The sequence below is a fragment of the Ranitomeya variabilis genome, chromosome 2 (assembly GCF_051348905.1).
Source record: "Ranitomeya variabilis isolate aRanVar5 chromosome 2, aRanVar5.hap1, whole genome shotgun sequence".
In the NCBI taxonomy this organism is placed as follows: domain Eukaryota; kingdom Metazoa; phylum Chordata; class Amphibia; order Anura; family Dendrobatidae; genus Ranitomeya; species Ranitomeya variabilis.
In genome coordinates, this window is record NC_135233.1 from 277,591,615 (window position 1) to 277,607,070 (window position 15,456).

Genomic DNA, 15,456 nt, shown 5'->3' on the forward strand with positions numbered 1-15,456 from the left:
GAAGCTGTCACCCCCAAAATCGATGGTGAGGTAAGCTCACCGTCATCAGGGGCTTATCTACAGCATTCTGTAATGCTGTAGATAAGCCCCCGATGTTACCTGTAAGAGGATTAAAGATTATTTATTGATTAAAGATATAATATACAAACCACACAACTACAAAGACATAAAAACATTTAAAAAGCCTAATTATAGTAAGAGCCTGACCGTAAATTATGGTGTTTCCCAAAGTAATCACAGTTCGTCAAAAAAACACCATCAATATTGGATCAAGATGGCCCAAACTGGAATATACAGTAAGTAGAAGAAATGGTAACCTGTAATAGCAATTAATACAAGCAAGAAATTGGTACCTCCGTTGATGCTGTGCTGCCAGCCATATAAGACAGTCAATATACGCCGTGTATCAAACAAAGCCTACAATGAGTAAATACCGTATATACTCGAGTATAAGCCGACCCGAGTATAAGCCGACCCCCCTAATTTTGCCACAAAAAACTGGGAAAACTTATTGACTCGAGTATAAGCCTAGGGTGGAAAATGCAGCAGCTACCGGTGAATTTCAAAAATAAAAATAGATGCTCCATACCGTTCATTATGGCCCCATAGCTGTGCCATATAGTGCTCTGCACCGTTCATTATGGCCCCATAGCTGTGCCATATAGTGCTCTGCACCGTTCATTATGGCCCCATAGCTGTGCCATATAGTGCTCTGCACCGTTCATAATTGCCCCATATCTGTGCCATATAGTGCTCTGCACCATTATTGCCCCATAGCTGTGCCATATAGTGCTCTGCACCATTATTGCCCCATAGCTGTGCCATATAGTGCTCTGCACCATTATTGCCCCATAGCTGTGCCATTCAGTGCTCTGCACCATTATTGCCCCATAGCTGTGCCATATAGTGCTCTGCACCGTCCATTATTGCCCCATAGCTGTGCCATACAGTGCTCTGCACCATTATTGCACCATAGCTGTGCCATATAGTGCTCTGCACCATTATTGCCCCATAGCTGTGCCATACAGTGCTCTGCACCGTCCATTATTGCCCCACAGCTGTGCCATATAGTGCTCTGCACCGTCCATTATTGCCCCATAGCTGTGCCATACAGTGCTCTGCACCATTATTGCCCCATAGCTGTGCCATACAGTGCTCTGCACCGTCCATTATTGCCCCATAGCTGTGCCATACAGTGCTCTGCACCGTCCATTATTGCCCCATAGCTGTGCCATATAGTGCTCTGCACCATTATTGCCCCATAGCTGTGCCATACAGTGCTCTACACCATTATTGCCCCATAGCTGTGCCATACAGTGCTCTGCACCGTTCATTATTGCCCCATAGCTGTGCCATACAGTGCTCTGCACCGTCCATTATTGCCCCATAGCTGTGCCATACAGTGCTCTGCACCATTGCCCCATAGATGCTCCACATAAATCTGTGCTGCTGCTGCTGCAATAAAAATAATAAAACACATACTCACCTGTCTTGCTTGCAGCTCCTCGGCGCCATCTTCCCGGCGTCTCTCCGCACTGACTGATCAGGCAGAGGGCGGCGCGCACACTATATGCGTCATCGCGCCCTCTGACCTGAACAGTCAGTGTGGAGAGAGAGAGACGCCGGGAAGATGGAGACAGCGCCCGGCGTGTGGAACGAGGACAGGTGAATATGCGATACTTACCTGCTCCCGGCGTCCCGCTCCTTCTCCCGGACAGCTGGTCTCTGGGTGCCGCAGCCCCTTTCTCTGTCAGCGGTCACCGGCACCGCTGATTAGAGAAATGAATTATGCGGCTCCGCCCCTATGGGAGGTGGAGCAGCCTATTCATTTCTCTAATGAGCGGTCCCACGTGACCGCTGAACAGGGGAAGAGCTGCTGCACCCGGAGACCGTGGGGCGGGCAGGGGGAGCGACAGGAGCGCCGGGACTAGGTAAGTATGCCTCAGCGCCCTCTCCCCCTCACCCGCCGACCCCACCACCGATCATGACTCGAGTATAAGCCGAGGGGGCACTTTCAGCCCAAAAATTTGGGCTGAAAATCTCGGCTTATACTCGAGTATATACGGTATATCAGATTTTTAAGCATTTGGGCAGATATGTGAAACAGCCCATAAGTGCTGTGGACCAAGGTAGTGACCAGTTACCACATACGGTTTGTGTCTAATGCAGCCATAAGGATCCTAATGAGCGGCATGCTGAATACAGCTAGGGAAACGCACGCGTAGCGACACACACAAGGTGACTTCCTCAGGGGTAACTTTTTTTTTTTTTTTTTTTAAGGGACCACATCACATTTGAAGTGACTTTGAGGAGTCTATATGACAGAAAATACCCAAAAGTGACACCCCTCAAGGTGTTCAAAACTACATTCAAGAAGTTTATTAACCCTTCAGGTGCTTTACAGGAATTAATGGAATGTGGAAGGGGAAAAAAAACAACAAAAAAAAACATTTAACTTTTTGTCACAAACATTTTAATTTAGACTCAAATTTCTTTATTTTCACATGGGTAACAGGAGAAAATGGACCCCAAAATATGTTGTGTGATTTCTCCTGAGTAGGCCGATACCCCATATCAGGGGGAAACCGCAGAACTCCCCATAAGTGACCCCATTCTACAAACTACACCTCTCAATGAATTAATCTAAGGGTACAGTGATCATATTGACACCACAGAATTTTATACCATTGGGTAGTGAAGGAAATATAACTACATTTTTACCACCAAAATTTTGTTTTAGCCCCAGATTTTACATTTTCACATGGGGACATGGGTAAAAATGGCACCAAAATTTGCTCCCCAATTTCTGCTGAATGCAGAAATACCCCATATGTGGCTGTACAGTAGTGCTTATCCACATGGAGAGACTCAGAAGGGATGGGGCGTTATTTTCCTCCTGGAGCGCAGATTTTGCTAGAATAGTTTGCAGACTCCATATACAGAGACCTCAAGTGCTAGAAGAGCAGAATCCCCCCTCAAGTGACCCCATTTTGGAAATTATACCCCTTTGGGAATTTATCTACAGGTGTAGTGATGATTTTGACTCCATGGTGTTTTCCACAAACAAGCAGCAATGAATGTTGCCGAGTGAAAATTACGAACTGCCACTGTAGTGACCAGTACATTATGCCCAGCTCATGCTTCTGAAGACAAGCAACAGTAAATTAGGAGGACTAACGCAGGATAAATGAGCGCTGAGCCTTACTGCGATCTTTGGGAGGCAGAATGAAAAAAACAACAGCATGTGAAAAATTGGTTATATTTATTTTTTTTTATGCTGTTCCTCATGCGGTCTAAGTGATTAGGCGACTTTATTCTTCGGGTCGGTGCGATTACAGTGATACCAGATTTATACTGGGTTTTTATGTTTGGCAGCTGTCACACACTAAAAGACGCACACTTAAAAGGCACATGATGGCTGCCTAAATCAGTCATGTGCAACCATGATTAACCATTGTCATCTGCATGTGTATAAGTCAGCTTGTGCTACTAGCAACGTTAATTTCACCTAAAACTGTTCTCCCACAGCCGCATATATACCAACGACACCTCTAGGGGGCACACATGAGGTAGTCTACCATCTTTTCCTTCATCTGCTGTTATGCTGCCATCCGGTCACAAACCGCATTCATGTGACCTGGCTCTGTCTTCTACTCATGTACTAACCACAATTGAAAGGGAACCCGTAATATTGGAAATGGCATCAGATCTGCATTCAAGATGTTAGAGAACAGGAGGAACTGAGCAGATTGATTGGCCTTTTGTGGGAAAAGTTTCAGTAAAGCATCTTATGCATTGAAATCCTTGGTGTCTGTGTGCATAAAAGTCCAGTGGGCGGTCCTACTCAGTGACTGAAAGCCCTCCCTGTATTACTGTATATAAAGATAGCTGTCAATCACTAGTAGGACTGCCCACTGGACCCTCCGTATAGAAACTAAGGATATCACCAAATAAAATACAAGTTATGCTGAATCTTTAATGTCTGCTCAGCTCCTCCTTCTCTGTACCTTCACCATCCTGTATGTAAATTCTTCACATTTCACCAGTGTAATCACATAATCATACAAGTGTCACTTACTGGTCTGCTTGGTGAAGTTTGGCTAGGATCCCTGTTTTCACTGGTGTAGACGTAGCAGTGGCAATAATGCAGACTCCTGTATAAACCCGCCCCACGCCATTGATTGGCAGCTTGCTGACAATGCACAGCGAACACAGGAAGCGGACAATCAGTGGGGGGGCGGGGTTACACAGATTAGCTGGACTGGTTTGCACATGGAACCTAGTCAAGCAGTGATGATCTCAAACGCCGATTGAAAACCACACAGCCTAATAAATGACATCTCTGGAATCAGGATCTCGTCATTTTGACGATGCGGAGAAAAAAAGAAATTGCAACCAGCTGCGTCCTACGCTGGTCGCCGCATTGTCAAAACGACGCATGCGGAAGCATCCACATACAGCCGCACGACCTGCGTACCTAATGTTAAAGATAGGTACGCAGGCTGCATGCAGAAGCAGGCGGAGCTAGCGGCGGAGGTGCGGTCGAGGGCGGGGCTTCATGGAGGAAGTCTGCAGCCCTCCGCAGCTCCTCAAAACGCTAATTTGAAACCGGCCTAACAGCACAGGACACAGGTAATACCAGGTAAGTGTATGTGCATATGGAGTCTTTTAGATGATGATGTACCTGTCAAGTTTTCGTACAAATAACACTTAAAGGGAATCTGTCTGCAGGTTGTTACTATGAAATCTGAGGACAACATGAGGTAGGGATTAAAACACTGAACTCAAAGATCTGAACACTGAACTCAACTCAACTCTATATATATATATATATATATATATATATATATATATATATATATATATATATATATACTCTATATCCTTGTATGCTAAACAAACTACTGGGTGTTTAAAGTATCGGTTTAAGGTATGAGAGATGTGGACGGGTTTATTACCTTAATTGTAAGGAGAACTATGTTTCCCTGTATCTCCACAGTATATCTTATACTTCCTACTATTATATATTATAGTAACCCATCTTGTTTTTTATGTCTAGCATATTAGATTGTTATATCAGTACCATCAGTTATATTTGCTATTGGGGATAGTGTGCAGGTCCCTTTATTCCTCAGGACACTCGGTTATTATATCAGGTCTTATCTGTTTGTTTTGTTGTTTTGTAAAATTTATTTAATAAAGATATCTTGATTTTATATTATGGTTCTCTTCGTGCGGTTAATGGTATCTAAATCCGCGTTTTGTTTAGACTGATCTCAAAGATGTCTGGCTGTGTGATGCTGTTTACTTACAATGAAGGTTAGCTCACCTGGTGATTACCACTGCTGTGACTAGCTGGCCACTGCTTGCAAGTCTGACTCTGCCCCTCCTGTGATAAGCAGCTGTCCATAGACCATGTACATACAGAGTCTGGTGTGGGCAGGGTTAGCTTTTCAGCTCTGCTTAGGGAGCAAAAACCTGCTGACAGATTCCCTTCAAGGAAAACACTAATGGCGTTTGTCTCTGAAGCGTCTTTCCATTTGTCTCCTGATGTACGTTGCTGTGGCTATTTATTTTAAAAACGTGTGTTACTAAAACAGTGAGCGGCAACTAAACAAGCCGCTTCCATATCTTCAAAAAGACTGAACATATGCACAGCAAGTTGTTGTGACATTTCATTATGTATTGTATCTTTTGAGGTTCTTTTAAAAACTTTTTCAGATAGAATCTGCCTGAAAGAGACATTGAGTGCACATACAGTATTCCATAATACAGGACACAGTAATGCAGTCAACATCAGGTGGGTGACACTGCACAGGTAACAAGGCACAGATATTACCAAGCAACAGAGCACAAATAATAACATAAAACAACACAATTTTACAGTGAGTTCAATGTGCAGGGCGCAGCAGCCAGCAAGGATTTGACTGCTGTGCTATGAACACAAAGTAGCTGTGACATCACATCAAACGGGCAACAGGGCTGTGGCAGTGACTTTACACCTGGAAGAAGCCGCTCCTACAGCCCTACTGCCCAACCTGCCGCCGCCATCACCGCCACTCTGGTGCCTGACCTGCCGCCATCACCGCCACTCTGGTGCCTGACCTGCCGCCATCACCGCCACTCTGGTGCCTGACCTGCCGCCATCACCGCCACTCTGGTGCCTGACCTGCCGCCATCACCGCCACTCTGGTGCCTGACCTGCCGCCATCACCGCCACTCTGGTGCCTGACCTGCCACCATCACCGCCACTCTGGTGCCTGACCTGCCGCCATCACCGCCACTCTGGTGCCTGACCTGCCGCCATCACCGCCACTCTGCTGCCTGACCTGCCACCATCACCGCCACTCTGCTGCCTGACCTGCCACCATCACCGCCACTCTGGTGCCTGACCTGCCGCCATCACCACCACTCTGCTGCCTGACCTGCCCCCACCACTGAATAATATCCACATCACAGTGAGATCCTGACAGGAAAGGGAAATTGCAGCTTGTTCCATATTGCAGGGCTACAAGAAAATGGCGCCTAGCTACACTTTTCTACTGGGCATGATAGTGGGAGCACATAATGCAAAACTGATTATGTGGCCACAGCATAATAGGGTTGGCAATTGACCCTACTCTCTTATGGCCTGAATCTGCTATATTAGCTGTAAGTGTCGCACTCTGACATTATTTACAAATTGCCAAATATACAAAAGAACTAATCTAGTTACCTAGACAAATAGTTACATAAGTTGTGTACCATTTTGAGGTGAAGCGGTGAAAAAAAATTCCAAAGTTTGCTAAAAATAAATAAATAATAAAAAAAAAATTGTGCCATTTTACGAGACCCATAGCGTCTTGATTTTTCGTGATCTGGGGTTGGGTGATGGCTTATTTTTTGCGTGCCGAGCTGAAGTTTTTAATTATATAATTTTTGTGCAGATACGATCTTTTGATCGCCCTTCATTGCATTTTAATGCAATGTCACGGAGACAAGAAAAAAAAGTGTAATTCTGGGGTTTTGATTTTATTTTCGCTACGCCGTTTAGCGATCAGGCTAATGCTTTTTTTATTGATAGATCGGGCGATTGTGAACGCGGAGATACCAAATATGTCTATGTTTGATTTTATTTTTATTGTTTTATTTGAACTTATTTTCATATTTTTTATTTTTTTTTATTTTTATTTTTTTACTTTTGGAATGCTTCAATAGTCTCTATGGGAGGCTAGAAGCTGCCACAACTTGATCGGCTCTGCTACATAGAGACAATGCTCAGATCGCCTCTATGTAGCTGAATTACAGCCTTGCTATGAGCGCAGATCACAAGGTGGAGCTCACAGCAATCTGGCATCAACAACCTTAGAGGTCTCAAGGAGAACTCTGGTTGTCATGCTGATGCACCGATGACCCCCGATCATGTGACAGGGGTCACCAGTGCGCGTATTTCTTGCCCGATGGCCGGAAGTGCTTGTTAAATGCCGCTGTCAAGAGTTTGACAGCGGTATTTAACTAGTTAATAGGCGCGGGTGCCTATTGCGGGCACATGTCAGCTGGTCAAAACAGCTGACATGTGCCGGCTTTGAGGTGGACTCACCGCCGGAGCCCACATCAAAGCGGGGGATACTGCCATCGGTGTAATAGTACGTCCGATGGCTGTAAGAGGTTAAAGGGGTTTTGTCATTTAATGTTGGGGATTGTGACTGATTAGGAAACCGAAGAGGCGATAACATCCCCTTTACTGGTTTCCACCCTGGGCCCAATACAGAATAGTTGTCGGTCCGGAGCACAGTGGTGCCAGGGGACTTTATGCAAGGAGAAGCTAGCACCATAAACATTTCATGCTTTTGGATCGATGGAGGCGGCAGAGGTCTGACTCCCCAACTACTATCCCTTTAGAAGGGACCTGTCATTAGGTAAAGTTTGGCCAGTTTTTGCTCTTATTTTATTCTTGCTGATCTCCTGAATATTTCAATTTTATTAAATTCACTGTATGGTTCCAGAGATATGGGCTTTTACATTTGGTGTTACTTTTTATCATCTTTCCAAAGGGGCATGGCTAACAGGACTCTGGGGGTGAGTCTTCAGGCTGTTGGCTTGTACTGTTACCCTGTCAGCCATGCCCCCTTTGTAAAGACCATAAAATAGCCGGATTACTTACCGGTAATGCTCTTTTAATGAGTCCACGACAGCACCCCACATGAGAGAGAGGGATCCGCCCATAGGAACAGGAAACCTACAGAATAAAAGGAGGCGGTCCCCTCTCCTCCTCAGTTTAGTTTACAGAGTATAAAAAGGGAACCGCAAAAGCTTTAGTATTAACTCATATTCAGCAACATAAATGTCTTAAACTCTATACAACCATTATTTGTGAGCTTAAAAGAAAGAAACTGTGCATAATTAGGGAGGGTAGTAAATGGGTGCTGTCGTGGACTCATTAAAAGAGCATTACCGGTAAGTAATCCGGCTTTTTACCCTTCGCCACGACAGCACCCCACATGAGAGATTTTCAGATAGTCATTATCTGGGTGAGATTACTGTACTAAGAACAGCTCTACCAAAGGTCAGGTCAGAAGATGTAGATAGATCAAGTCTATAATGGTTGTATAAAGTAGAAGTTGTTGACCAGGTTGCGGCCTTACATATTAAATGGATTGGTACATTTGCTTGTTCCGCCCAGGAGGAAGCCATGGCTCTTGTTGAATGTGCTTTTATACCCACTGGAGGAATCTCGCCTTTTGATGCATAGGCCAAGTAGATAGCTTCTCTGATCCACCGAGATATGGTAGCTTTTGTTACCCCATGTCCTTTCTTGTGGCCCTGAAAGGAGACAAACAGAGCCCTACTCTGCCTCCATGTCTGAGACCTTTCTATATAGGTCAGGATGGCTCTTCTGACATCTAAGGTGTGGAACTTATGTTATTCTGGAGTTACAGGGGAATCAAAAAAGGAAGGGAGAAAAATTTCCTGTGATCTGTGGTAGGTGGATGCCACCTTAGGAAGGTATGGAGGGTCTGGTTTTAGGACTATTCGATCTTGAAATATAAGTAAGAAAGGTGGGTCTACTGATAGGGCCTGGATGTCGCTAACCCTTCTAGCTGAGGTTAGGGCTACCAATAGGGCTACTTTATATGTTAGGACATTTAGAGGTACGGAATCTAGAGGTTCAAATGGGGAGCCGGTTAAGGCCTCCAGTACTAGATTTAAATCCCACGGAGGTAGACAGGGAATATGGACCAGGTTACTACGTTCACAAGACTTTATAAATCTGGAGATCCACCTATTAGCTGCTATATTGCATCCATATAGGGCTCCTAATGCTGAGACCTGAACTCTTAAAGTGTTTACCGATACCCCTAATTCTCGGCCTTTTTGTAAGAACTCTAGAATAGGTGTCACTGGAACTTGCTTAGTGAACAGTATTGTATAATAGTTTAAGAATTTATTCCATACCCTACTACTGTATATATTAGGGTGGTAGATCTTTTTCTACTTCGTAAAAGGGTGTTTACTAGTTCCACTGAAAACCCCCTTCAACGTAATAGTTGCCTCTCAAATTCCACGCCGTCAAGTGAAGACCTTTCACTTGCGGGTGGAAAAAGGGGCCCTGGAACAGCAGCTCCTTGTCTGATGGAAGAATCCATGGGTCGCATAGACACATGGTCTGGAGACAAGAGAACCATGGTCTTCTTGGCTAAAAGGGTGCAATGAGGATTACTCTTGCTCGTTCCCTCCTGATTTTTCTGATCACTAGTGGAATCAGAGACATCGGAGGAAAGGCGTATGCCAGTTTGAACTTCCAAGGGTGGTGAAGAGAGTCCAACATGTCTGGATGATCCATGAAGTTCAGGAAAGCGAACCTTTTTACTTGTCTGTTGTCTCTTGTGGCAAACAGATCTATTTGTGGTATACCCCATGTTCCATCTAGGGAACAAAAGTTTGATGGTAGAACTAATGGATTCCATTTTAAAAGTATGATTACGCAAAAAAGAATTTAATTTTTTGAGATTTATGATGGTTCTGAATGAACCATCTGGTTTATTGATCAAGAATAAAGGGGAATAGAACCCTCTCCCTTCTTGATCCTGGGGAACCTCTATTAGGACTCTTAGATAGAAGAGATAGGATCTCTGATTCCAGAGCCCTTTGTTGCTCTTGTCCTTGGTGATGTTACTACAAAAGAATCCCAAGGAAATCGATCAAACTCCAATTTTAAACCGTATTGTATAATGTCCAGAATCCATTGGCTAGATGTTATTTGTTCCCATTTGGGAAAGAAAAATTTTAATCTGCCACCCACTTCATGGTCAGCGGTATTTGTTACGCTTTGGATTATAGGATCCGCTAAACAAAGCACCTTTTTGTTTTGGATCTTTCGTCTCCCATCGCTCCCTTTGCTCAAATGGTTTGTTTCTGGTAAAGGGGCGTCTTCTGAAGGCTCTCCTGTAAGATGGAAGAGACTGATTAGGGAAGCCTTTCTTTTTCTCTCCCGCTTTATTCAGGAGTTCATCCAATGTTTTCCCAAAAAGGAACTCACCCTGGCAGGGGATCGCACAAAGTTTTGCTTTTGCCTGTGCGTCCCCTTTCCAGTTTTTTAACCAGAGTGCTCGCCGGGCTGTGTTCTCTAGGCCGGCTGATCTGGCTGCTAGGCGTAGCAAATCCACAGAGGCATCTGCCAGGAATGCTATCGCTTCTTTAATTAGAGGGATTTTAAGCAAGATTAATTCTCTCGAAGTTCTACCTCTAATTTGTTCCTCCAGCTGTTCCATCCACACTAGAAGTGACCTTGCAGTGCAGGTACTAGATATAGCTGGTCTGTATGCCCTTGTTAGCCTCCCACGATCTTTTTAGTAAGGCTCCTGCTTTACGGCCTAACGGGTCTGTCAGGACCCCCAAATCCTCAACCGGTAAGATCGATTGTTTAGACGTGGAAGCGACTGCGGCATCAACCTTTGGCACTTTTGACCAGGAATTTAGTTCCTCATCGCTGAAGGGATAGCGTCTCTTAGAGGATGATGGTAGGAAACCTCTTGTATTTTGCTTATCCCATTCTTTTTTAATTAGGTCCTTAATAGTGGGTATGACGGGGAAGGATCTACGTTTTTTCTGTCCTAACCCGCAAACATAATGTCTTGAGCTGATTTTTTCCCTTTCTCGTCTGGGCACCCCATTGTGCGCCTGACAGATTTTACTAAGTTGTCTATACTGCTGTTAGGTAGACAAAGCCCCCCTTCATTCTCGGATTAACTCGGCTGGGATCCAGATTCGGCCGAGGATCTATGTACATCCTCTGATTCTGAGCTTGCTGGAGATCGGGACCTGCTTGATTGGCGGGTACTGGTGCTACTTGTATGCGCCAAACCCTGCATTTCTTCCCGGATTATGGCTCTAACATCAGACGGAGTCATTATATTCTCCTGCCGTAAGGTTAGCATGATACATTCTGAGCATAACCTTTTAGAATCCGGAAGGGGCTGCGTACATAAGGCACACTCCTTGTGCTTGGACTTGTGTGTCCTTTTCTTAGTCTAGAGGAAGGGGATACAAGAGGAACATATATCAGCATATAGGAAGAGGCTTTTTAAAAACTCACCCAGTGAAGCTGACAGGTACCGGTTCTGGAGGCGGATTTTTTGGCAAGTGATCCTTCTGTTTGGTGGTAGATCGTTTCTCTGGAGGCCGACCACCACTCTTAGTGCTGCTCCTAGCGCTTCTCTCCTTACTGGGAGAACGCTGCTCTGCTGCAGGCATGTGCGCTTCGTCGGCCGGTGAAGCCATACTCACACACATCGGTCCGATGCCAGCGCCGCTTTTTAAATCTGGCGCCGAATCTCCTGCCTCCCCGGACCTAACCCGGAAGTGCTCCGGTGACTTCCGGGTTAGACGCGCCACTTTCTCTCACCATGCGGCGGCCGGAGATATTAAGCAGTCCTCATGGAGCCAGGCGGACCAGCGGTGACCGGACCCGGACCATGGATGGCTGACAGACGAGGGGGGAGGCTGCAAGCAGGGGCTCCCCTGCCGCTGCTTCTGGAACCGCAGCCCCTGCCGTTCCCAAAGAAACCGACGCAGGCGGGTGCATGGCCCAGGAATCCTCTTCATCTGTAGGCAAGCAGGGATTCCTATAGGAACAGGAAACCTAAACTGAGGAGGTGAGGGGACCGCCTCCTTTTATTCTGTAGGTTACCTGTTCCTATGGGAGGATCCCTCTCTCTCATGTGGGGTGCTGTCGTGGCGAAGGGTAAAAGTAGCACTAAACGTAAAGACCATATGGGAAACTTAGAAAACAAAACTCTGAATCCTCAGGGAAGGAGTGGGAACAGAAGAGCAGACACTGGCCACTTCTGACCTGCTGACTGGCCCCTTTAAGCAGCCGTGAGCTGGAGTCCATGGGCTGTAGCAGGTCACACCTGGACCCCACAACCCGGGTTACAGCACCCCCTTTACACAAGTCTGAACTGATCAACTGATCGGCAGGGTGTGGGCCTGTGGTATTTCCACCAATAGGAGAAGGGGACATGTGCAGCTGCTCTGCTCATTGGTGAGCTCCCCTTCCTCATTGTCCCCGCATTCCTCTGCCCCTGGGCACCACTCCGCTCCACATGTTACCAAGCACTGCACCCAGATGGATGTCCTCAGGTCCGGACTGCTAATCTGCCCTTCGGTGCGGCACTGCTTGGGGGGCCGCCAGCCCTTCTTTATAGCTGCTGGCCCCTTTAATTTTCCAGGTGCCTGTATCACCGGGGGCAGGGCACTGAACGCTGTGATGCATATGTTGCTGGAGCCGGGAACACGCTGACATATGACTGCGGCAGGACGTTCCCGGTCAGAGAGCGTGCACTCTCCTGCCCAAGCAGTATTTTTATTTCTTTCTTTATTTTTTTGTTTTACTCAATCAGTACTATGTATGGGGAGATATATATATATATATATATATATATATATATATATATATCTATATATATATATCTCTATCTATCTATAGAGAGAGAGAGAGAGAGAGAGAGAGAGAGAGAGAGAGAGAGAGAGAGAGAGAGAGAGAGAGAGAGAGAGAGAGAGAGAGAGAGAGAGAGAGAGAGAGAGAGAGAGAGAGCGCGCATCACACTATGTATGGGGGTATATGTATATGTGGGGCCATCACACTATGTATGGGGGGTATATATATGTGGGGCCATCATTAGGATTGATCGAATAGCTTTGGATAAGAGCTTATCCGAGTAGCTATATCGCATACAGAATAGCTGCATCGGGAATCCGGATACCTGGAGCGCTCCCGATAATCAGCTGTTTGGCACCGCAGCTGCATGTGTCGTGGCTGTGTGACAGTCACAACACATGCATGGAGAGCCTAACACACAGGCGTGTGTTGTGACTGTCACACAGCCACGACACATGCAGCTGCGGTGCCAAACAGCTGATTATCGGGAGCGCTCCAGGTATCCAGGTTCCCTATGCAGCTATTCTGTATGCGCTATAGCTATTCAGATAAGCTCTTATCAAAAGCTATTTGCTCATCCCAAGCCATCATACTATGTACGGAGGATTTTATGTGCAGAACTATATGTGATGCCATTATATTATGTGCAGGACTATATGTGGGGCCATTATATTATGTGCAGGACTGTATGTGGGGATATTATGTTATGTGCAGGACTGTATGTGGAGCCATCATATTATGTGCAGGGATTTTAGGACTTTTGCTCTGGGGCCCCATGACTTCTATGTACACCCCTGGCCTCCATCTTATCAGCTCCAGACCAGTAGTCAGCCGCAGTGTGTAGTCGTTACTGCCTCAATCTGCAGCAATCTGGGTCACTGGGTGAGTTAGGGTTCTATCTCAACACAGAGACAAATTTAATAAACGTAAAGAGGTGTCCACTACTTTAACATTGGTCTATCCGCAGGATAGGTGATCAAGGTCTGATCTGTGTGGGTGCAATACCCGGCGCCATCGCAGATCAGCTGCTTGTGGTGCCATAGAGAACTGCTCAGTTTCGGCACAGCACAGCTCCATCTACTGTATAGTGGCCAGATACTGCACATTTGTCACCTATTCAAATAAAGGGGCGGATGTGCAGAACCTGGTTGTGGCTACTATACAGTAGATTGAGCTGTGCTGTGCAGTACTGTAACTGAGCAGGTCCTGCTGGCACTGAGAACAGCTGATCTGCGGTGGCACACCATCACCATTCAGACATTGATGACCTGTCCTTAGGATAGGTTATCAGTAGTAAAAGTAGTAGACACCCCCTTTAAATATTCAGGTTTCCCTCCTCTGGTCCAGAACTGGCTGGTGGCTGACTTTAGGGGCTGATGATAATTACGTTTTCTCCCAGTCCTCCAGACATTTTTGCACCAGGAACTTGTTTGGCCAAGAATATATGATTTCTATATATGCTGGACAGTCAGTCCCTATATAAATCAGATCTTTCTGGCCAAATTAGCTCCTGGTGCAAAACTGTCTGGAAGACTGGCCGTTTTTAGTAAAGGGACAACATCTAATTTTTTTTCTTTAAAAAGGGCTTGGTCACACGATTGATGATTGCCAGAGAATTGGATCAATTATGGTAATGACATTGATCACAGTCTGATCAGTGCCAGTTTACGGTGATCTGATTCTCTTGCATGAGATAAACAACGTCAGCAGGGTCACAGGGCATAGGCAGTGTCACAGAATGCCGTATGTCCCAACTTTTAAAAACAAGTTGGGACGTATAATGTCATTTTTCACCTATTTAAGTCACAGGGTAGGTGCACACGGTCAGTAACTGGCAGTGCTTTGGATGCAGCACATGTCTGCTGTGTCCAATCTGCTGCTGGCTATTGAACGCAGGTGAATCCGCATGTGGTCCCTGAACCGTGCGGACTGACCCCATCCAATACATTGTACGGGTGACATTTATCTTGCGGCGGCTCGTGTCTCCACAAGATAAATAGACATGCTGCGGTCTGGAAAGATGCGCCGCATGTCCGTCTCCGCAGGTGTTGGTGCACGCGTAGTGGAGATGGGATTTCTTGAAATCCCCTCCACTAAGCTGTAACATCAGGACGCTGCAGGGTGGACGATGTGGATGTACGCAGCGCTTACTGACTGTGTGTGACCCTAAGTGTTCTCACCCACATACTGCACAGAGAAGGCTGCATAGAAAACATACTCTCCTATTTAACTGATCTGCATGTGGGCTGCTTTGCTTTGTGTGCCAGGGCTGATTTTAACTCCCAGTCCGGCCCTGGATGTCCCTCACCCGCACCCCTACAGCACCCAGCTCTCCCCTTGTGCCCCCACAGAAGCGGCTCCATAGTGCTGCACCCACCTCCTTCTGCTTGGCGTCCTGAGGGTACACGTCCGGCGGTCCCAGCCGTGGTCTTTTCAGCGGCCGGTGTTCGTAGCTTAGTATACCGAAGGCCGCCATCTTCCTTCCCTCTTAGGGGACGCGCATGAGATGACGTAGGAAGGAAACAACTAGTCGTGAC

The 15,456-nt window shown here is 46.2% G+C and overlaps 1 protein-coding gene across 4 annotated transcripts in view; it reads right to left on the reverse strand.

Annotated features, from left to right (window-relative positions):
• MED12 (mediator complex subunit 12) overlaps positions 1-15,456 on the reverse strand; it is a 142,608-nt gene extending 127,152 nt beyond the window's left edge. For 3 of the 4 annotated variants that reach the window (XM_077284995.1, XM_077284994.1, XM_077284993.1), the window contains exon 1: positions 15,297-15,456. In XM_077284995.1, the coding sequence (XP_077141110.1) occupies positions 15,297-15,395 (99 nt within the window). In that variant the 5' untranslated portion in view covers positions 15,396-15,456. Of the gene's footprint in view, positions 1-8,143; positions 8,241-15,296 lie in introns of those variants that run through there. The other variant, XM_077284997.1, reaches the window with a different exon arrangement.